Consider the following 24,574-nt stretch of genomic DNA (forward strand, 5'->3'; position numbering starts at 1 on the left):
GAACAGCCTGCTCTCAAAATGGTCCCAGATTAGATCCATAACTGACCAGGTAAACATTTATGAATGCACAAGCAAGGAAATTCTTCAGCTTGAAATAAGCCAGCTCTGTTGGAGGACTGAGGCACATGAGCTTCCTCATTTCACCTTCCTTCTGTCGCAGCTACATCTCATGTTCAAACCTCTTGATCGTCGCCGATTTGATACTGATACTATGATTTTCGCAATGCAGCTTCAGAACATATCACCCAGTGCATACAAAATGATTCGTTGTTCTGGCTTAATCATTCTACCATCAACAAAAAAGGTAAAACAGATGCTTGCTGGTAGTCAGCAGGACTCCAACCTCAAAACCTTGTTCGACCAGCTTAAACCACAGCAGCGTTTGGTCAATTTAATGTTTGACGAAGTAAAGCTGGTCGAGACATTGCGATTTTCTAGAGGGCATGTTGTAGGATATGCTCAAAATGCAGCAGCGGGTGGTGAACATGAAATGCTTGCTTCACATGCTATGGTTGTTGAAGTTGCCTGCCATTTCGGTGGTCCACGCTATATTTGACGCATTTTGTCCTGCAAAAAAAACTAACTGCCGATCAGCTGAAGGAACTCCTTATCGAAGCTGCATCAGCTGTAGTTGGTGCAGGCGGTACTGTGATTTCTTTGATATGTGACAATTGCAATACCAACCGCAGTGTTTATTCAAAACTTGGAGGACCAGGAAGTTGCCAAGTGCTGTCAATTCAAGAGCAATCTATGTTCTTAGTGGACGACTACGTGCACATCTTCAAAAATGTTCGCAACAATTGGATTACTGTTGATGACAAGATACTCTCATTTGTCGTAGATGGTAATGAGTACAAAGCTTACTGGAGTGATATTCAGAAGGTTTATGAGATCGACCGGGCTACTCCTATTCGCTTAACCAAGCTGACGCACACCACTGTTTTCCCCAAGCCCCTTCAACGCCAGAGCGTACCATTGGAATGCCAAGTGTTCAATGCCAAGTGTTCAATGACTGTCGCTGCTTTAAAGACCTTCAAGGATTCACTGGGCATCAGCGAAGGCACAATCATCCTTGTGGTGTAGCCATAGTAGCCATACATCATCCATAGTAGGTGTTGAAAATGACACAATCATCCTTGTGGTGTAGAACATAGATACTGATACACCCAGATAATGAGTGAGTGGTTCAAGATGATGAACGTGAAAGACCGTTTCTCAGCTATCCATCTGTACGACGAATCCAGACAGCCTTGGACAGAAGACTGTACAAGTTTCACTCGGCTGGAGCAGGCCTGCCAAATTATATCTACCTGTGCATGGCAAGGAGGTGGTGGTCGTAAGCTGAAGCTAACTCAGCAAACTGCTGAAGCCTTCACTGTGTCCACACGTAATAATGTGGATGCTGCCAAATTGCTTCTGGCAGAGAAAGACTTTGACTACGTTCTTCCTGCTATATTTGCAGATGAAGCCTTGGAAAAGTTTTTCGGCCAACCAGGCAAAGAAGCGGTGGAAACTTCAACATTGACGTAGTTGACATTATGGCTGCAGCTAAAATTGTAAATTTGCAAACACTCATTAAGCATGACATTATGCCCAAAACTAGTTCTCGTGTGATTGATTGTGACAAGAACTGGACAACTTCCATAAATCCAGATGAGCGACGTGAACTCATTGACGAGATTACTCCTCAAGACACTCAGGATCTCTTGGGGTCTGATGATGCCCTTAAGCATAAAGTACTTTATTTGGCTGGACACCTTGTTCATAAATATGGCGATAGCACTAGTATGGAGGAGATCATTGATGATGAAGATGGTAACGAGGTGTCATCTGAGTTTCTCAATAATTTGAATTGAGGTGGATTGAGTGTGCCGACTCTGTCAACCGTCTTTTTTGTACATAATGCCTTTCATTTGTATGACAAGACTAAAATGCGTTGCCGATTTCATTTTGCTGAGCTGTTATCCTCTATAGATGCACCATTAGCTAGTAGTAATGCTGCATGTACTACTTTAGCTAACATTCTATTGAAAGCTCATGTCCTCAATGTAAGTGACAAAGAAAAAGCTTTGGGATGCCTCAGAAGGCAAGAAAAGCTCTCCAACTAGTGATAGACATAGACATAGTTGTAATAGACATCGTGTTGTGACATGCATATAATGTTTATGTAATACGATATATGACAATAAATATCAGTGTTTGACAGCTCTGCCCACTTGCATCCTATTACAATCAGCCATCTCTCACCGTTTATGAGTTATATACAAAAACGGGAAAAAAATACCAAAATTCAGTAATTTGACCTTGAAATATGACCTTTTGACCTTGAAGATGACCTCAGGTGGTGTTGAAAATGACACTATTGAACTCGCCGTCCTCAAAAACTCCTATATGAATCCCGAGATCGTGTCTCGAGCCCTTCTCGAAGTCATTTTAGCCCCAGACTCAAGTTAATCCTTCAGACTCAAGTTACAAACACCAAGCATGGGAGGTTCCAGTCCTTCTCTATAGGAGTCTATGATGTGTGTGTGTGTGTGTGTGTGTGTGTGTGTGTGTGTGTGTGTGTGTGTGTGTGTGTATGTGTGTGTGTGTGTGTGTGTGTGTGTGTGTGTGTGTGTGTGTGTGTGTGTGTGTGTGTGTGTGTGTGTGTGTGTGTGTGTGTGTGTGTGTGTGTCGCATGGGGATTGGGGTGTCAATACTTTATCACTTTTGTGCCACGAAGAGAAGATCGTTTATGCCCCATGCAGTGTGCAAATTAATTGCGTTTTGTTTGAGCTTGCGCCTTGTTTCTTTTATTTATTTCGTTGGGGGGGGGAGGGATTTCCTCCAAGGAGTTAATCTAAATTTGGGGGGAAAAAAAACCTTAAAAAAAAAAAAACTATGTTGAGAGATCGTAAAACTTTTGCATCATAAAAATAATCATGAATTTTCACTCCAAATCAAAGACATCCCAGCAACAAGAGAAACGAGAAAAAGCAATCAAAGTTTGCAGCCCCTCGTCAGGTCTTCATATTGTGTGCGGTTGTGTTCAGTTGTGCACGGTTGTGTGCAGTTATGTGCGTGGTGTGTGTGGGTAGAGAATGCATTGACAATGTTGGTTTCTGTTCACACAGCGGACAAACAGACATTTTTGGTTTTATTGTATACTAGCATGGATCAGCTCGCTGCGCTCACCTCTCCACATATCATTGCAGAGATTGACATCACCAATTTGCTGTGTTGTCATGATTTACACAACTCATAACACAAACATTTCTTTTGGACAAATATATTTGTAATATTGGTGAGATTATATTTATTTGAAATAATTTTTTAATATAAAAAGGTCAAAGTGGTCAAAATGGTCAAGGATCGAAGCTGTCTAATCTGCCTGTAGGGTGTAAGGAGTCTAAATAGTGTCCAGGTCTAAGGGGACAAAAGGGTCTTGGGTGTCTTTGGAGTCTTTTGGGTATTTTGGGTCTTCAGGGAGTTTGGGGTCTTTTTGGTCCTTGGGGACTTTTGAGTCATCAAGGTGTTTTTTGGGTCTTTCAGGGTCTTCAACGGTCGAAGGAGTCTCAGCAGTCTAATGCGTCAAAAGGTACATTCCAATCGTACGTAATTAATCGACATAAGTGAGTGAAATCAGGTTGCAACTGATGCTTTGCTCAAACAGTACGTAATTAATCAACATATAGTCACACAGCTTCACTGTGAAAGGAACATTGGCTCATTCTAATTACCGAACCAACTCATCCACCTAGTTTTGTTATATCCACATCCACAGGAAACACTCAAATATCGCGGGTTCCAATATCGTGGGTTTCTACCAATCGTCGACAACCTGTGTTCTGATTTCGTTATCATGGTATTTCATTTCAGCCAATTGTGGTTTTTGAGCTGAGATAAGTCATTGTTTGCAATCACGAGCACGATTACCACTCTCATTACAAGGCTTTTGTTGTTTCTCGTGCACCGTTGATTGCAGTAATCAGGCCAGCATACGGGAACAAAACTAAGTTTAGCGAGAATCCGTTGAAGACAAAGTCTTCGATATCCCCCGCCATAGTAAATGAGGATGAACAAACGTATATTCCCTAAGCGTGTGCAATATGTATGTGAAGTTTCCCCTTGATCTGACCAGCCGTTCTGGAGAAGATGTTTGAAGGTTTTAGGGTAAATTCAATATGGCCAACAAACCATGTGACCTATCAATTAGAAATTAACAAACTTCTGAAAGGATGTCTTGGGGAAAGTGTATGTGAAATTTTGCCTCAATCTGTCCAGCCGTTCTGGAGAAGATTTTTAAAATATATTAATTTTCAATCCAAGATGGCTGACGAACCATGTGACCTATGACATCATAAATTTACATTCTACCTCCAATCCTCCAGTGGAATATGTGTGTGAAGTTTCGTGTTAATCAGATGAGGTGTGTTTTTCTATCCAAGATGGCCACCAAACCATGTGACTTGTGACATTATAATTTTTACTATGTATGCAGACATGACGTAAGATGATAGTTGCAAATTTTCGCTTCGTTAGGTTATGTGATTCCAGAGAAAACATAATTTAATATTTTTCTTGAATCAAACATGGCTGCCAAACCATGTGACCTATCAATTAGAAAATATCAAAAGGAACCAGTTCACCACTTGCTTGATATGTGTACCAAATTTCGTAAATATATCTTGAGGGGATTTGTAGTTAAACTCCGGAAACGAAATGTGACGGATGGACGGACAGACGGACGGAACCCATTCCTATTTCCCCCGCCAACTTCGTTGGTTGGCGGGGGATAATAATGAACAGTAATTGAACAGGAAATGACATATGGAGATCCTGTAATACGATATCGACACGATCTAGTCGACATACGACAGTTACTCATGGCGTGTAAGTTTAAAATGATGGACAAAATTAATCATGCCAAAAGGCCGGGAAAGATTATGACATTGTGTGAAGAAATAAAGTCGTTAGCTATGTCAGCAAGAAGTGAAAGTGCGGCATCTGTGGGCCTCCATTACCAGATCAATGAATCAACTGTGTAAACGTGAGTCAAATATCCATGTAAGTGTTCCTGCCAGCAAAGCACAAAAGGCTCATTCCAATTCCGTGACCTTCATAATGAAAGGTGAGAAAAAGCGCTTAATGTTTGGATCGAGGCCAAACAGAAAAAAATGCCTTTGCACTCGTGGACCAGTGTGTGGGAGAAATCATTGTGGATTTACCGTTTTCACAACGCACCCGGGGCCAAAAGCTCCAGTTCAACCATGGCTCATGGAACGAATCGAGGTGAAGGGATTTATGCTGGAGTAGATTTTTAATACCAAAGAGACTGGATTATTTTGGAAAAGGATGCCATCTCATACCTTCCTGGCCAAGCAGGGAAGATCTGCTCCGGGTCACAGTGTAAAAGGATCGTTTTACCCTTCTTCGATGTGGTAATGCAGCAGGTGACCTTGTTGTGCTACCAATGATCCAAAAGCCATCCATCGCAAGTTCTACATCCACATCATTCAAACCTCCACCCACCCAACTATAACATCATCATCATCATCTCCGAGCTAAGTCTTGTGTTTTTTATTATTGGCAGAGTACAGTACGAACGAGTACGTAATACGTTTACTCTCACCCACCTCGCTGTTTTGGAATAAATTTAAAAGGTAAAAATCTTGTGCATTTGTTTACATATACAGTCATGGCCAAAAATATTGGCACCCTTGCACTTTTTTCAAATACCTCACAATTTTCTCTAAAAATAAGTTGAAATTGACGAAAGTATTTTGTCTCCACAATTCTTTATTTCACTGTTCATATGACAGAACCTTTGTTTTTGATTCAGAACTTAATATATACTTTTAAATCTTAAAATAAAAGGAAATGCCATTGCAAGATTATTGACACCCGAGACTTAATATTTGGTATCACAGCATTTGGATAAAATAACTGCAGTGGAGCGCTTCCTCGAGCCATGAATGAGCTTCCTACACCTCTCAACTGGCAGTTTGGCCCACTCTTCTTGTGCAAACTGCTCCAATTCTCCCAGATTTGAAGGGTGACTTCTCACAACTGCTGTTTTCAAATCTCCCCACAGGTGTTCAATGGGATTTAGATCTGGACTCATTGCTGGCCACTTCAGAACAGTCCAGTGTTTAGTCTTGAACCATTCCTGGGTGCTTTTTGAAGCCTGTTCGGGTCATTGTCCTGCTGCAAGACCCATGACCTTCGATGGAGACCCAGCTTTCTCACACTGGGTTGAACATTGCGCTCCAAAATGCCTTGGTAATCTCCTGATTTCATGATGCCATGCACACATTCAAGGCACACAGTGCTCGAGGCAGCACAGGAACCTCCTCCATATTTCACTGTAGGGAAGGTGTTCTTTTCTTTTGAAGGCTTCATTTTGTTTTCTGTAAGCAGAAATGATGTGCTTTCCCAAAAAGCTCTAATTTGGTCTCATCTGTCCACAGGACATTCTCCCAGAAGGATTTTGACTTGCTCATATGTGTTTTGGCAAACTCCAGTTGGACTTTCTTATGTATGTCTCTGTCTCTGTCTCTGTCTCTGTCTCTCAGCAGTGGGGTCCTCCTGGGTCTCCTACCATAGAACCCCCTTTCATTCAGTTGGAGACAGATGGTGTAAGTTGAAACTGTCGTACCTTGTGTCTGCTCCAGCAAATGCTCCCACATGACCTGACCTGACCTTGTGTCAGAAGGTCAGCTTGAATCTGCTTGGCAGTTGATCGAGTTACTGTCTCGACCATTCGAGCAATCTTTCGCTCCCATCTTAGATCAAGTTTTCTCTTGCGGCCACGTCCAAGGAGGTTGGCTGCAGTGCCATGGGCCTTAAACTTCCTGATAACATTGCGTACGGTGGACACAGGAACATCAAGGTCTCTGGAGATGGACTTGTAGCATTGAGATCGTCCATGCCCGACTACAGTCTTGTGTCTGACCTCCTCAGACAATTCTCTGGTTTTCTTTCTTTTCTCCATGCTCATTGTGGTACACACAGTGACACAAAACAGCAGAACGACTCCTTTTGTCCATTCAAACTGGTTGACCGAGTGATTTTTATTTTGCAAGCACCTGCAACTCAGCACAGGTGAGTTCAATTCCAAAGTAAAGGAGAATCACCTGCTTGAAATCTAATTATTTCCAACAACTCCTAAAAGGTGCCAATAATATTGTCTCGGCCATTTTAGGATTTCTGTATGGAATCAGCTAAGATTTAGTAATTTTTTCAGCTTTTTTGTTTTGTTTTGTTCCACTGCAAACCAAAGAAATACATATGTGGATACCAAAATATTTTTTAGTTTCAACAATTTTCTGGAAGAAATTGTGCATTATTTGAAAAAAGTGCAAGGGTGCCAATATTTTTGGCCACGCGTGTGTGTGCGTGCGTGTGCGCGTTTTTCTGGCTGCCGTCAATCTTCCTCAATATTTTGTCGAAGTACAGGAACCGAACAGCCGCTTTCCCATTGTCCATTAGTTTCCACAATTGCAGTTTTAACTATCACAGCATTTTCCAGGAATGTAACCCCCATGATATTGGAGGGTTTACTGTCCATAGTTTTTGGCCCTATCTCTCATTGGTGAAAAAAAAATTGCCAAGTAACAAACAAACAAACTGAACAGATCAACATACTTGGCAAAAAAAAAATTGCCAAGTAACAAACAGATCCAAATGCAATCGCCTCTCCCCTGGCGAGGATAATAAAATTACTTATATTTCTTGGTAGTTATACAACTACAGGCACAATGTCAATGCCAGTACTACAGACATGGTCAAAAAAAACTAATTGTTGAAAATGTAGTCATAACATCAGCTTTTACTTACTCATCAGGTCTTCAGGATTGTAGTCATCCTCAAGGGTCAGCATGTGGGTAATCTTTTCTTTCTGTTTGACTTTGTTGAGGCCAGAAAAGATTATTGGGTGGTCCTTGAAGCCATCCTTGCGGACGGCAAACACCACTTCAATCATGTACTGCACACGCTTGTCGATCGCAGACTCATGAAGGATGTTGCGGAGACGTTCATAAATAGCTGGAAGGAAACATACAATGAGTTACGTAAAATGTTGCAATTAGTAAAAAATACATTTCCACATACAGTTTAAAAATAAAAATAATTTCTTTAAAGCAGTTTGAAAATAAATAATTCGTCAGCCAGAGACGTACCATTGAGACCCCGTGGGGAGACATCACTGAGCTTCAGACCACACTCTTTCAGGAAGCCCACGGCAACCTCTACACTATCATCTGTTGGCTGCTCAAGCAACAAGGTGAGGATCTCCAAGGCCAGCACCTCATGAGCCTAGAAAAGGAAGAGACTGCATCAAGTCTACTCTCGATGCAACACAAATGTCACATCTGTTTATATGCATATCATTCATGTTGCAATGAGAGCAAACGTGGAAAAATCTAACCACAACACCCACTTAAAAGTGTGGTACATCTCTGCAGCAGCACATGCTGTGGAAACCAAAAAGAAAATAGCGGAAATATTTTTTTCCAAATCAGTGGTGCAACAACAATTAACATAAGGGAGGGCAATGCTAGTTGTAGAACAATGACAATGAACACAATTTCAGCTAAAATATATATTTTTTAAATTATTATTATTTATTGATTTTTAAACACGTGCAACATTGTTGAGTGCTCTTCTAAAGCCGCTCTTGCCACTGGGCTTAGAAATGTTGTGTGCTTCACAAACTCCATTCTTCAGCAACCTAGACTGGTGGCTCTCTCTATCCGAACATTAACTAAGTTGGAACACACAAACTTAATCTACTAACACTCAAAATGGTCAAACAAGCTGTCTTTTTATCATATTTATGAACTGAGCAGTCTTCTGGTATTTATTAATTGTCAATCACTGACTTTTAAACATGCACAATATTTTTTTAACTATTGCTTTACACTTAACTGTGTCCCGAGCTGGCATGATAGCTTAGAGGTGGGCACTCTCCTGGATTTAGGTGCAACTTAAGAGTTGCTACAACAAGCCGGTGGTCAGTATTGAGGAACTGAGCACTCCGGTAGACCCTGCAGTTCTTGATCATCCTCCAGCGACCATCAACGAGGACATGGTCAATCTTTTTGCCACACCACCAGCGTTGGAATACCAAGTCCAGCGATGAGCTTGTGGGTGCTGAAACCATGAACCGGCCACCCTAAGTCCATAACTTCTTGCAAAGTCAAGGAACTTAGTGCTATTCAGGTTCACAGTTCCTGACCCATGGGGACCAACACACATCTCATAACCATCTCTATCAGTTCCAGTCGATGCGTTGAACTTCCCCAAGACTAGAAGTGTATCTCATCTGGGGTACTGATCAACCACAGACTCGAGCGTGGCATAGAATGTGTCCATCACGGTGAGATCACTCGCCTCAGTCGGGGAGCATAAACAGAGACCAGGGAAATGACACCCAAGGAGTGACGAATCCTTCGTCTCATAATATGCTTGTTGACCGGTGTTACCTCAATTATCATTGGAACAGCTTATTCGACACAGCTGCAGCAACTCCTTGGGCATGGTAACCATCAGAATGGCCAGACCAATAGTAGGTGTAACCACCCGCCATGATCTCACCGCAATCCAGTCTCCGAACCTCAGAGAGTTCTGCAATACCGATGTCCAAACGCTTGAGCTCAGATGATTACAGAGACAGGTGATCATCCTCTCTTAGGGATAGGACATTCCAGGCACCCACCCGAAGGGACTGCCTCAGGTTAACCCAAGGAGACCGCCGTCTAGTGGACGACGCCTCAGTACCACTCCGACACACTCTCCCGCAAAATGACCCGGGAATGTTACCCCGTGGTTTCCCTCCTATCATCAAAGATTGGGGGTCCCGAAGGCTTTGCCCCAATCCCGTCATCCGGTGAGCTGCCCTGCGAAGGGAAGCTGCACAGGAGGTACTCCCACGGAGTGGGTTTTCAGATTTCTTTGCGTTTTTGTGTTTTGCGGAATGAAGGGTTTTCCGGTGGCCGGAGTGCAAATCCTGCCACCAACCACCGAATAAGAAGTAACGCAACTGCAGGAGGACGTCCGCAGACACAGTTGGCAGCAGACACTAGATATGGATGGCCGTTGGCTCACAAGGAGCTCCTCCACCTGGACAGCATGCTCTTAAAGTGACCTAACATAGCCTTTATAAATGGTGAGCAAATCTTCCACGGCTCAGTTAAACTTTTTGAGCATCTTCAACAAAAACAACTTTCAATTTGCCCTGGTAACAATATTGTGAATGTGAAGGTTCCACTTCATATCAGATCAAATAATAACACCCAATATTTTCCTGTGGTCAGCCTCCTGCAGTGCAGTTGTTTGGAGAGCAAATTGAGGCCTTGGCAGAGGTTGTTTCATGAAACAAACTTCCTTAAGGGCACACTTATCAGTATTCAACTTCATATTCTTTTTAATTTCCCATTGAGTAAAACCATTAAAGGCAGATTGAAGTGTCAAATCAGGTTGTCTACCCCTTGAATTCTCAATCGGTGTCGTGTCAGCAACGTACTTAAGGGCTGGGATATGAGCATAGTCCTCGAGCCGAGTCATTGCATCATTGATTTAAGCCAAAAAACAGTGCCTAATTTGATACCCTGTGGTACCCCTCCATTGACGGTTCAATTTACATGCAAGGTTCTCTTGTATCAAACACAATGAGCTCCTTTTTCGAAGAAATTATGGCAGGCCTGACACCCATTCGTATCAACTTTGTTCCAACCACATTATGATTAAAAAAAAAAAGAGTAATGATGACTCGCACACATTGAATCGGAAGTTTACCGCTGGTGATGTCTATTACACCACTTTATTTAACACATTATATTAGTTCTTCGTGCCTGTTGTTTGCGTCCTTTATGATGTCCCTAAAAACAGTAAGTTTCCTGTTTTGAATGATCTTCAATTTTGTTTGACTGCCAGAGTGACAGAGTAATGAAAAATACCTTACCCCTTCCTCTCAGTGCAAATGCACCTGGGATGACATTCTGTACAATTTGCCAGATTCAGAGCCAAAGTACTGCTAAACTGCAGGTTCGTGTTCCGATTTGTGTTCTGCAGAGTTCAAAATATTAAACTCAATTGAAATTAAGTAGTTCCTCCATCATAGACCGACATCTCTCAGATCGAAAGACGGGCAGAGTGAACCAAACGCTTCACCGCACTTTGTGCTACACACACAGAGTAATGGTGGCTCAATTATGTGTTGGAAGTTCTAATAACTGCAATAATGAAATCAACCGATATCAGCGATACGGCTTTGCCTCTGTGATTTTAAAATTGAGCAATAAACACCAACTGAAAGCAATGAGGAGTTGGAAAAATGAGGCAGCATTATCAGAAGAACTGATATATAAATCAGACCATCCATCCAATGGGACCACACTCTGTGCAGAGTGTTGGTGCTGCCGAAGCAGTCTCCTGGACTATTGGGCACAATCCTGGATGGGTCGCCATTCCAACACAGGTTTACTCGAATGGCTCAATCATCCCAGCAAGCTGGTACTCATTTTGCCCACCTCAGAAAGATGACAGGCTGAATCAACCTCACCTGGTATAAATTCAACAGCCAAGCGGGATTTGAACTCAGGACCATAGGTTCACAAGCCAGCCACCCTAACCATAATTGTGGAATAGAACCTACATATAACCAAGGTTTCACACTAAATGGTTTTGGCAAAAGCCCAAGGCCTGGTGTTGGCTGAACAGTTAAGGTGGCTGGCTTCGGATGCTACGGTCCCGAGTTCAAGTCCTTGTCAGGCTGTTGTATTAACACCAGACAGGGTTGACTGAGCCTGTCATCCTTCCAAGGACAGAAAATGAGTACCAGTTTACTGGTACCAGGGGCCTCCATTGATTTTTGTGTTGGACATTCACAAATAGCACACACATGAGAAGCACAATGCTACACACCCCCTCAGCTGCCGGACCGGTTTCATCCCATCTTGGCAATTAATCATCGACAGCGCAGACAGCAAATGCATACCAATGAGGCTCCCAAGCATGTACCACGTGCAAATGTCAAAAAGCCAATATAAAAATAATAAATTGTGAACGTCTTGAAAGCTGTGGAGAAACTCTGGAAAGGGTTTGATACAGCAAAGCGCTTACCTTGTGCAGGCCTTCTTGGTTGCTTCACACAGTAGATTTGGCTCGAGGAGCATGGGAGGTGTTAATTTATGGGAGGGAGGTGTTGAGCTCAACGCAGGCTCGTCTACTCCGTTCCTGGGGGTGATAACGTGACGTCGATTGGTGTTGGAGCCCGTTTGCGAATGGGTGCACGGCGAAGCAGGGCGCTGGCAGCGGACCATGGCGCTCACACATTTTGTGATATTTTATTTTACGCACGACGACTTCTGCCATGGTAATGCTTCAGTCACATTTGGCTCGGCGGCCGTAGGGTCTAAAAAAATCTATGGCCACGAGCAATTATAGGGCGGCCGCAGTATTTCCACGGTCACACAATGTAGCAGTCACATATGTTTTGCTTTTTTGGGGAACCGCACGGGTATTTAGAAATTGTGGAGACCGAAAACGTGGGGGTGCCGTATGGTCTTTGATTTGATGTCGCACGGTGACCTTAGGGCGTCCCTGCGGCGGCCATAGAATTTTCAAGGCAGACGCAAGGTAGCCTCAAGGTGCCCGCAAGGCGACCGCAGGGGGACCCTAAGGCGAACGTGGAAATAGTGTGGCCGCCGTAATTTTTTGGGGGTTGGCAAAATTCATTTTTCATTGATAAGAGCCTATGGAAAACGCACGAATAAGGCAAGCCCACCGTACGCCCTACGTACGGTCGACGTGGAACACATCTACGTCATGGCTACGGCTTGTCGAATTGCTACGGCCAACCTAGAAATGAAAAAAGTTATAACTCCGTGCTTTAATTCCACGGAGACCCCTACGGCCTGTAAAAGATAGCCATACAGCATAGGGCCACCCTGAGGCCACCTCAGAAACTCTGCGGCCGCCGCACGTTTCTGTCAATTCAGGGGGGGGGGTACGGCCACCGTATCCTTGCAGTAGAGCAAATGTGACTCATGCTTAAGCCGAGACCGGATTTCTTTCCCCCAGAATAATCTGCTGGGTACCCTTGTCTCATGTTTAATCATTAAGTAAGGCATAGTGATAAGCATCTGCTCTTTGTCTGTTTTTCTATCAATGCCTGATTAATTCTTTATTTGTTTGATTATTTTATATGATTTGAATTTACCTATTTTCACCATAAAGAAAAAAAAAGTTCTTCAGTATATTTATTTTTCTTATTAATAAATTCCTTGTTGACGTTTCAACCTGTCCGTGCTCTTCCTTTCCTAACATTGATACAGCAATGTCCGAACCTAAATAGACTGGGAGGTAATTACCAAAATAATTGACCTGTCATAGTCAGCATGCACCAGCGGGAAATGCTTGGCCACCCTAATTAAGATCTAATCAAGATAAGATTGGTGCATCGCAGACGGCACGCTCCCTGGTCAGGAAGCCACGTGACCTCGAGTTAAACGGCAAATTAGATGGTGGACACTGGAACTCCTGGTTAACTGATTGGCGTTTGTGATTGTAAAGCAACCTACCAGAACACAAAATTAATTGTGAGCGGTGGCCCCAGGTCGAGCTCTTCCGAGGAGAAACGAGGATTGACCCCCTCATAATACACTCGGTACCCGTAACAAAATATACACACACACACACACACACACACACACACACACACACACACACACACACACACACACACACACACACCAAAAGTGTCCAATGCGGATCGGCGGAGTGCTCATCACACTACACATGTTTTGATTTTCCCGCCGATCACATCACGTGCCTTCTGGTTGAATGGTTTGCATTAGCAGGAACAATTGTCTGGGTGGCAGATGGATGGTTGTTCTGTGCGGATTATGCGGTTTTACTGTGTGAGACATAATCTGTGGCGATGCTCACCATAACAGTCAGGAGGTGCGTCTGATGCATCACCAACGTTTGTGGTAATCATTGGTTCGATATTTATCGGTATGCTATCCTGAAGAGGGCAAATAAGCTTGAAATTCGGATGTATGTATATATATATATATATATATATATATATATATATATATATATATATATATATATATATATATATATATATATATATATATATATATATATATATATATATATATATATATATATATATATATATATATATATATATATATATATATATATATGCCATGCGTCGCATTACGACGTTTCAGTGAACGACGGACCGCATATATGACGGTGGTCCCATAAGATTATTATGGAGCTCAAAAATTCCTATCACCAAGTGATGTCGTAGCCGTCGCAGTTCTGCCAGTCGTATAAAAGTACAGGACAGCACATACAATTATGTACAGTACATAATACCTGATTATGATAATAAACAACTTCAGTGTGGCCCCATTATAAAGCGATTGTTAAGGTTCATAAAATGTCATCGCGAAAAAAGCGGGGTCGCGCTAAATCGGGATTCAAGAAAATCAGCGTTCAAACTGACCCAATGTTGACCTCGCATCCTGAAACACCCCGTATTTTCGCCCGATTTCACCTGTTTTTGCACATTTACCTTCAAGCAAGTAAATTACCTTTGAGTTAAAGAATTCCGTGAATAAATCGTTGTTGTTACAGTCAAAATTAAAACACAAGATAGTTTTTAGTGAAGCTTTTTATATTGTTAAAACATTCGCACTGTTCCAAAAATGTATCACAACTGACAGGTGCTCGTTTCTTCATTTGTAAATTATAACATCGATGCAACGATTATTTATACAAGCTCAAATGAGCCAAGATCCTAGTCTTCTTAATGATGACGTCATAAAAACGAATATGACGTCATTGTGATGTATCAGGTTTGCGATAAATTATCTGTGCTAATGCCCGGCTTGATCCCCACAAACAAAATTCAAACAGCTTGCCTAGTTTCGGAGATAATGGTACAGGCGATTTCCATTAGCAGCGATATTATGACGTCAACTTTTTTTCTCGGAAGAATTTCCAAAATCGGAGATGGTTACTGCCTGCGCGTGGGATTTCTGCATATACATGGCAAGTTTCACGAAGATCCGATGAAAACTCTGAGTTGTGAAACAAAAAATGTCAAAAAATAGGAATGACGTCATAAAAATTGATAAGACGTCATAGTGATGTATCATATGTGCGGTAATTCATCTCTGCTTATGCCCTGTTCGATTCCCGCAAACAGAATTCAAAAAGCTTGTTTAGTTTCGGAGATAATTTTTTAGGCGATTTCCATTAGCGGAGATATTTTGACGTCATAACTTTTTTTCTCGGAGGAATTTTCAAAATCGGAGATGGTTACTGTCTGCGAAGGGTATTTTTACATATATATGCCAAGTTTCAGGAAGTTTTGATGAAAACTGTAGGCTGTGAAACAAAAAAGTCCACAAGAAGAAGCATAAGAACAACAACGTGAGTAAGACTTAGAGATCCTCCACGAGGATCTAAAAATCCAAACGCTATTTATTCACCTTTCTATAATCGATGTGAGAAGAAATTGTAAGCAGCCGCTAACAACACACATGGCCGTCATGAACAGCACAAAGGTAAAATGAATGCGTCTTCCGTCTATCTTGGATGTGTGTTACAATTGCCTGCAGTATTCAGTACAGTAACATGCTGTGTAGGTTTGTAGCCTTGGAGCAATAGACTATACAATATAGCCTCGGTGTGTAGTAGGCTATACCATCTCGGTTTGCGTAAGTACACTCCATGATGACATCGCTTAACAACGCATTTATCAGAACGTATCCCTGTCGTTAAGTGGCACTTGACTGTATATATTGTTGTGGTTCCGGGGTGGTGAGAATCTGACCCAGTCCTAGGTGCCAGCCTCGCCACCGCCGTCTCCGGGAGTCTATAACACCGGCCGGCTCGGCACAGGCCTCGGGTCACGCATCTTCAATCGCGATACCAACGTAATCCTGTACCTTCCCAGTTGGGGAGATAGAACCCCTAGTTACAGACTGGCTTTGTCAGAGACCGAGCGGAGTCAACCAGTCTGTAACCACTTTTTGGTATTATATGCCAATTGAACGGATCGTTCCTCGACGCGGCACGCATTAATCCATAGCGGCAACTGCATACGAATTAACTAGATTTTTTGGGGAACATCAAGGATAAGAACACAAGCAATAAACACGACATTGGTTTTTATTAACAATCAACCCGTTCTTAACAAGGGGACCACGCTAAAGGTTTCGAGGGGATTCTACGAAATATGCCTTATACAACACGTTCAAACAAACAGCATGCATGCACACAGAGTACTTGGTGATGGCTCATGGACGAGAGGAAAGCGTCCAAAAAGCACGAATGGCGCTTGTAGCAAACAAGCGAGTGTCCACGGGTTCGAACTCCCGCTCGAACGTGCCGCGCGGCAAGATGGCGGCGCAGCAACTCCCGTTGCTTCTTTTTAGTAACCACGTGCGCACTTTCCGCGCGCTCTGACCTCACGTAGGGTCGAAGATGGGCCTCAGCTGATCTCTCTCACGGTCCAGCACACAAATCCTGGCCTGGCCTGTTCTCCAGACAAGGCCCCAGTCAAGGTCCGAGTTCCACAGGCGGATCACGTGTCGAGCCGTGAGGCGAGCAAGGACCGTCCAAAGGTCCGGCGTTTCCTCTCTGGCCTTCCCGCCTCAAAGCCTGACTCCAGCTTCGTCCTCTCATTGCCTCTCTCAGTCGAATCACCGACGTGCAGGTCGGTTCAGCGTCTCTCCCAGCAGATCCAACACGGTGCCTCCTTCGTTCGCTCGCCTCGAACCAACTCCGAGCATGCCTCGAGAACCCGGCCGTTCCTCACACACAGCACTCCTTATGTTCCCTTTTCTTTTCTCGCTTCTCTCGGCGAAGCCCGTTTCCAAACTGAGAACTCCTTTTTGCTTTCGTTTCTTTTTCTTTGTTCGCCTCGACACACGCCTGTCGCGGCGACTCGCTCCAAAAAAAAATCCGCCCCTTCACGTCACTTCCTTTCCAGGCCACACCTCTCACTCTCGGCCACTCCCCTCCCGTTCGTACAGGACCTCCCGTAAAGGAATCATCTCTCGTTTCACCACCGTGTGAACATAAAAACAGTCTTTTATACCTCCCGACACACACCATATCATCACTTATACCAAACAACCTATCTAAACAGGCATTTAATGGGGGATCTGAGCTAATCCTATATTTAGTCTTCCCATCAAGGGCCATTTCCGTAACAATACACACACACACACACACACACACACACACACACACACACACACACACACACACACACACACAAACACACACACCTTCTTCTTCTTTCAGCTGCTCCCGTTAGGGGTCGCCACAGCAGATCATCCGTATGATCCGCATAGTGATTTGGCACATGTTTTACGCCGGATGCCCTTCCTGACGCAACCCTGGTCGCCTCTTATGACACAGGGATATGGTACACCTATTTTAACCGGGGTATACACCGGCCCAGTATACTGGTACTCATTTCGCCGACCTCGGAAGGATGACAGGCTGAGTCAACCCCCTGGTGTATTAATTCAGTGGCCCAACTGGGCTTGAACTCAGGACCTTTTGGATCCCAAGCCACTGCCCGAACCACTGCGCCAACACCAGGCTCTTATACACATATATATATATATATATATATATATATATATATATATATATATATATATATATATATGTATATACACATACACATATATGAAACATACCAGGGTAGATGATGATCAAGGGGGGTGATGGGACTTTATGACCACCTTCAAGAGTACAGTACATTTCTCTGTGTGTGAAGTTGATTTTGCGATCTCTTAGTTTTGGGTCTCATGGTCACAGTCACAATTGACCGTTGCAATTCCACTGGGTTTCTGCAAATCTCACGGGATTGTGCATTGGACAGGTGACCGTGATGGGCCATTTTTAAATCACTCTGGAGTGCCTAAACCTTTGTAGCTGTGTGAAAGGTAATATTGAATGATCCCTGACCCCATTCCTTCGTTGGTGGCAGGAAGTGTTTTATTCCCCCACAAAAAAACATATACCCCACAACGCTGAGTACTCCTGCTGGTGTTTTGGTAACACTTTTCACAAGGCTGAACGAAAGATTCATGAAACAAACAAAAACAATGTTACATATGAATGCAATATTGCAATTCCTATAGTATTATGAGTAGTTCATACTCATGTCATTCAGAAAATAAATGTTAAAAGTCAGCGTTAATATCGAAACTTTGCATCTGCATTTCGCAAAATCATCACCAGCAGAAGCTTCCATGATAACTCAATCAAATGACAAAATGAAAGCAAAGCATTGCATCTGATTGCTACTTGTATAATCGTAACCATGCTCTTCATTCCATACGACGTCTATGCAGAAAGCTCATCAGCTCGACGAGTAACGCAATTCAAGTGCACACACGAAAAAAGAAAAAAACCGCATGTAAACAAACTTACCATGTCGTGATTGACAAGATGAGCAATGAACTTGGCCGTGGTCAAACACAGCGTCTGTTTTGAAAGAGAGCACAAAAATGAATCAGTTAAAAGTTTTGGTTAGTTATTCAACTATTTATAAAATCTTCTTCAAAAGTTTTGAAAACACAAATGTGTCTTTTTGCTGCACATATCACGCATGCATTAAATCCAACTCAAAATGTTTGCGCATCCCTGAAAATCACATCAATTCCTGCAATATTAAGGGTCCAGGTGGGGAAGCTAATACTCATAGCAATCAAAGTATTCCCATGATCATATTGTTTGTCTCTATAACTCTAATGGTCTCTCTGCCATTTTCCTTTGTAAATGTGATGGCTGACTGGTCTAAAACTTCCATACTCATTTCCCCTTCCTCCATTTTACCGAGATATTCCATTAGCTACAAGCATACAACAGTTGTGGTTAAACTTTGTGTGGATTCTTCTTTATAAAAGAACAGAACAATACTACAACAGATTCAAATATGTGAGTACAGTACTTTTCATTCACAGCTTGATAGAGTACTGCTCTCCACTTTCGGCTGATGCCCCCTGCCTCACACCTTGCCCTTCTTGATGCGGTGGAAAGAAAGGGCATTCAAATTAATGGGATCTCCCAAGATGAAGCTGAATGTCTAGGCCTGTTACTCTTACATGGCAGACAGGTTGGTGGCCTCTCTGGAGTCTATCACCTATTTTTGATCTTGTGCCCTCTGCCCTCTCTTGGCTCTATCCATCCAAAGTTTCTGTAGGGCACTCAAGGTTTACCAATAAATAATCCTTTTCTTGTTAAAGCTCCAAAATCCAGGCTCACTGCTCATCTCTACTCATTTGTGCTTCTTTTCTCTCTCTCCTCTGGAACAAATGTCAACATTCTGTTTGATCCAATTCTTCTCTCCGTCGCTTCAAGACAACTTTAAGTTTTACTGTGGATTTGCAAACAAAAACGACAGTGTTTCTTGACCAAACTGTTGGAGTGCCCCAAGGCAATGTTATGGGCCAAGTCCTATTGCCGATCTTCATCAATGATTTCTCTAGAGTTCTGGAAAATCCTCTTTATTTGCAGATGACTCCACCCTCTCCGGTTTGGGATCCCAGGGTCCTGAGTTCAAGCCCCGTTGGCTGCTGAATTAACACCAGGGGGTTGACTCATCCTGTCATCCTTCCGAGGTCGGCGAAATGAGTACCAGTATACTGGTCCCGGTGTATGCCCCGGTTAGAATAGGTGAACCATATCCCTGTGTGTCGTAAGAGGCGACCAGGGTTGGCGTCAGGAAGGGCATCCGGCCATAAAACATTGCCTCAAGAAAAAGCCAACCCCTGCACAGCAGGGAAAAATGGCTGTAAAAACGGTCATTTTATTTTTTACTCCACCCTCTCCACACTCATCCTTCAGATAGGCAGCCCATAACCTCTTCCCTCTCCTTCAGACCTTGATAAAAAAAAAAAATTACAAACTGGTCAAACATTTGGAATATGACTTTCAATCATGACAAATCTCACACTCTCACTATCTCTCCCCAAAAAGACTGTCTACCAACCCCACCCAAACCTCCATCTACTTTCTTAACAAAGCTCTTGAGGAAGTTCAGTAATTAAAAATCCTGGGTCTCACGATCAGCCACGATGTTTCTTGGGAAAAACCACACTTCAACGTTGGCCTCCAAAGCCAGCATCTGACTGAGCATCCTCCGTTATACAAAGTCCTTCCTTGGCACACCTGAACTATCCACCGACAAGACCTTCATCCGCAACTTGATAGAGTACTACTCTACCCTCAAGGCTGGCTCCCCTGCCTCACATCTTGCTCAGTTTTGGGCTATAGAAACCAAGGCCTTCAAGATCATTGGCATCTCCCACACTGAAGCCGAGTCGATGGGCTTATCACTTCAGCATCACAGACAGGTCGGTGGTCTCTGTCTTCTCCCACCTTCTTTCTGATCTTGCACACTCTGTGAGCAGTCTGTGCTTTGTCCCCCACCCCCTGCAGGTTTCTGCAGTGCTCACATTGTCCACCATCAACCCTCTTCTGGTGAAACTACCAAAATACAGGATCATTGTTCACCTCCACTCATTTGTTCCTCTATATTCCCCACCTGTGGAATCAGCTTCCACATTCTCTTCAATCTCATTCTTCCCTTCAGGTCTTCAAGGCAGTTGTTTACCACCATCTAAGATAGTCCCCGATCCAAACCCATGATCTTTTCTACCCTCATTAACCCCACCCAATCCCTCCTCATAATTTTCGATTTTGCTGCATACAAAATGAAAAAAACTGTTGCTTTATCATATCATTTGGAGTTGCTTCAATGACGTCAAGGTGCAGGTTAGTTCATATAAATAAGAGATGGGTGTGATTTTTCTGCAGTGGCATCAAAGCAACATATGGTGTTTTTCTTATACCCCCAGCAACCACAGTTATCCAAACCTTATTACTTGTCGCTTACTATGTTTCCTAGCCTTTGTCCACGGCTGACAGGATGGCCAAGCTGTATGCACACTCATCTCTCAACTGTCTAGCCTGGGTTTGAATCTCGGCCCAGCTATCATCTGTCATCCCTGAATTTTATAGGCTGGGTGAGTCATCAATGTGTGCAGCTTCCCTTGGATTAACATTAAAATGGGCATCCGTCTGCCAGCATACGGTGGTGGACATTGAAGATTGCACAGTCAGTGTCATTTGTGAAGAGTAGGCGAGCTATCGCCGACACAACGAACAAATTACAAATGCCTGCCCTAACCTCCAGAGGGCATTACATCAGTGGCATAGATGCACTCTCAGCCAATGAGGCTACTCCATAGCCTTGTACTGCATATAAAAAGAAGAAGGCTTTGCTCCGTCTCTCTTCGATCTTTCAGTTCTTTCCCTTGCTTGTCGTCTACATCTGTGGTCCACTGTCAATTATAGTTCAATCATTTGACATTTTACCCTGAGTTTAGTCACTCCTCCACAAGCTGAGATTCTGTGTATGGAATATTAAAAAAAAATTTAATAATAATGGAGCTTGACAAGAAGAGACAGAAAACAGTTTATGTTCTACTGGCTTGCAGATGATCATATTGAAATACCAATACAGTACCAGCATCCTCACAAAACTCAATGATCAGCTGATGAAAACACAAGTTCATCATTGGCTAAACAAATAAAAAAGCACAGCATTACTATCATACATTTCTTCTTGCGTGCTAAGAACATTAAGATGCACAAGCATTGAAACGCTATTGCGACGCTGACAGACTGTTGCAAGGATGTTTCTAAATAATGGAATAAAAGCATTGCATTGGCCTTTAAAAAAAAGTCGGCTTGAAGGGAGACATGTGGTCTTACCCAAGACCAACATTAAATCAAATGATCTGATGTGCAAGCACACACAGCAGCTGCAAAATGAACATAATTTCCATAAATTAATACAATTAGCTTGCTTGGCGATCAAATCTAATTCTGCCCTTTTTTTCCTCACCGAGCGTCTTGAACCCGGGTCTGTACCAGAGAACATGTGTATAAAGAATGGAATATTTTAACAATATCTTTCATTAACTTTGCCATATTCAAGATATTCAATGGGAAAAGAGCGAGGGAAGAGGTGTGCTTTCACAACTCTCACCGTCCCGTTGAGACACAATTTCCTTCGACCCAAAGGCGTTTGGCAATTTGATAAAAGCAGGTTAAAACATGCGTCAAAATAGCAGCTCACAAAATGTAGGAAGTTGTCAGATAATTGAACATATAAATGAAAAAATAAAAATAAAACCAGGCCAAGTCCAAGTTAATCAGATTTTTGCAATACACAACATGACTGATAGTACAGGTACGAAGAAATGGCTTCTGATTTACAGAGTAAACCAGGTCATCACCACATGTAAAGGGTCAGAAGCAGAACAGATTTAAATAAAATTTTAAAATGTAAAATTTATTAATTATTCTCTCCATATCCGATTGATCACTGGCTTTGATTTGATTGCAATTGATCACTGGCTTTGATGCCAACACAAATTCTTATTACTTTGACACCCCAGGCATCAAAAAGCAACATTTATCGAACAAAGTTTAAAATGGAGAACCTCACCACCATGAGCATTTTAATTGCATCAGATGTGGCAATAAACGGGAATTGGTGCTCCCAGCTTGCCAGCTCAATGACAAACATGTATATATATATATATATATATATATATATATATATATATATATATATATATATATATATATATATATATATATATATATATATATTGTTATGAATTTCGGTCCTCCCGGCGTGCGATCGGCCACGTAACTCAAATCGCGACTGCGTCACCCACCGGAACGGACAATTCAGTCGTGACCCTCCTTGGAACTACCACCAGGAGCTCGTCGCGGGTGGGTCTTTCGACCACACCACAATCGTGCCAATCGGCCACCCGCGCAGGATAGGGTTGTTCGCCAAACTCGACCGACCTAAGTACCTGCGCGAGTAGTTAACCGGGCGATCGTACCTCGTCGCTGGCCGTCCTAGGACACGAACCGCTTAAGCGGTCCGTTCCGTGCTTCAGTGATAACCGAGCGGTGTTATCGCCGACCCCGATGGATGTGATTCTACTTACTGGGTGCTTACACCCTTCTACCAATTCCTTCCATGATGCAAGATGGAACTTTCAAACAAGGGAAAGGACGCAACGAAACGGGGAACAGTTCAACAAGCACATTTATTTCGCACTCAGACAAGGCAAGTATTTACAGCCATACAGTAAATCATGCACGTATGTACAGTCAAGCAAGCAAATGAAGAATTTACCACGAATAAAGTGTCTTTATTTCACACGCACACTAAGACAATTCTACTTATAAGACGGCGCCACCACATGCATTTACACAAAAGCAAAGAAAAGCCACCCTCACAGACAAGGGTGGCAGACAGGTCCGTGGACCAAATGTACGTGGGACCTGGATGAGCGGCCAGGTCCACGAGACCGAGGGGTCTTACCCGCGACCTCGTGGCGCGATGGCGGGCAAGCCGCAATGTCAGCGTAGCCGCGCCTGGCTTCGTGCCCATGGCGTGGCCGTTGAGCTCTCTCCGGCGTTCTCCGCGCAGGCACGTGTTTCACCGTCGGCACAACGATTGGGGAGGGGAACGGATGGGGTTACCGGCGCTTTCTTAGCGCGGAGCTCGGTAAGTGAGAGGGGAATTGCTGACGCTCCATCCAACAAGTTGACGCTCTGGACCGCACTGGCTCCGGCGAACTCCTCCTGGCTGTGGCCTCCACTACGCCCCTTCTCCGGCGGCGGTCCCCACTCAGTCCTCTGGTTCGCCTCTGAGCCCTCCTCCGCGTCCCTGCTCCACTCAACAACTCGCCCTCCTCGCCCCTCAACTTTGACCTGAGCTCCGAGCTCCTTCCTCTCCGTCGAACGGCCCCCGTCTGCCTTTCCCCTTCTGCTTCGAGCTCCGTCTCCCGACTCTGCCCCACCGACACTGCCGCGAGCTACGTTGTGCTTGTGCTTATATAGGCTGGGGGAGGAGTGCATATGTAAATTTGTGGATCACAGCGGGTTTGGAGGCGGGGCTACACCACCTGATGCTCAGCCATTGGATGGAAGAAAAGTGGGCGTGAATCATTCCTGATCCGTTTCCTTCTTCGAAAGGATCCCATTCACAACCCATGGCATGACGTTCGGTAGAAAGGCGAAGGTGGTGGGAGTTTGCTGTGATGGTTTGAGAAGGGTGTTGGTGGTGGCGATTTGGTTGTTGGCGGGCGTCGTTTGAGAGTGGGGTGAGGCGATGTTTGCGGGGTGGGGTTGTGGAGGTAAAGGGGGCCAAGGTGGTGGTGGTTTGGTGTAGTTGTTTGGGGGCGTTGTTGGTGGTGGCTATTTGGCTGTTGGGGGATGATTGGTCCAAAATAACGACAGCAAAAGAAAAACGGCTATCTCAAAGGATCGCAGCCCTGTGAACATGGAAATTCCCTCTAAACAACGGTGGGGAAATCTAACTACACATATACTTATCGTCATAACTGATCTAAGGTCCTTTTTGGTGGTCTGGGAATTTCCACAGCCGTAACAATATATATAATGCATTTTTGCCACCTTCATCCCAACCTCGTTCAGAATCCCGTAC

General features: G+C 43.6%; 1 protein-coding gene across 1 annotated transcript in view; it reads right to left on the bottom strand.

The window, feature by feature from the left end:
* Positions 1 to 24,574, bottom strand: part of CWC22 (CWC22 spliceosome associated protein) — a 271,938-nt gene that overhangs the window by 211,442 nt on the left and 35,922 nt on the right. The window contains exons 10-12 of the mRNA XM_085869986.1: positions 18,463 to 18,516; positions 8,160 to 8,295; positions 7,819 to 8,025 (exon numbers count right to left, since the gene is read on the bottom strand). Coding sequence (XP_085726112.1) covers positions 7,819 to 8,025; positions 8,160 to 8,295; positions 18,463 to 18,516 — 397 coding nt within the window. The remainder of the gene's footprint in view (positions 1 to 7,818; positions 8,026 to 8,159; positions 8,296 to 18,462; positions 18,517 to 24,574) is intronic.

The sequence above is a fragment of the Eptatretus burgeri genome, chromosome 2 (genome assembly GCF_056783735.1).
Source record: "Eptatretus burgeri isolate ZD-2024b chromosome 2, Ebu_testis_v1, whole genome shotgun sequence".
Classification (NCBI taxonomy): domain Eukaryota; kingdom Metazoa; phylum Chordata; class Myxini; order Myxiniformes; family Myxinidae; genus Eptatretus; species Eptatretus burgeri.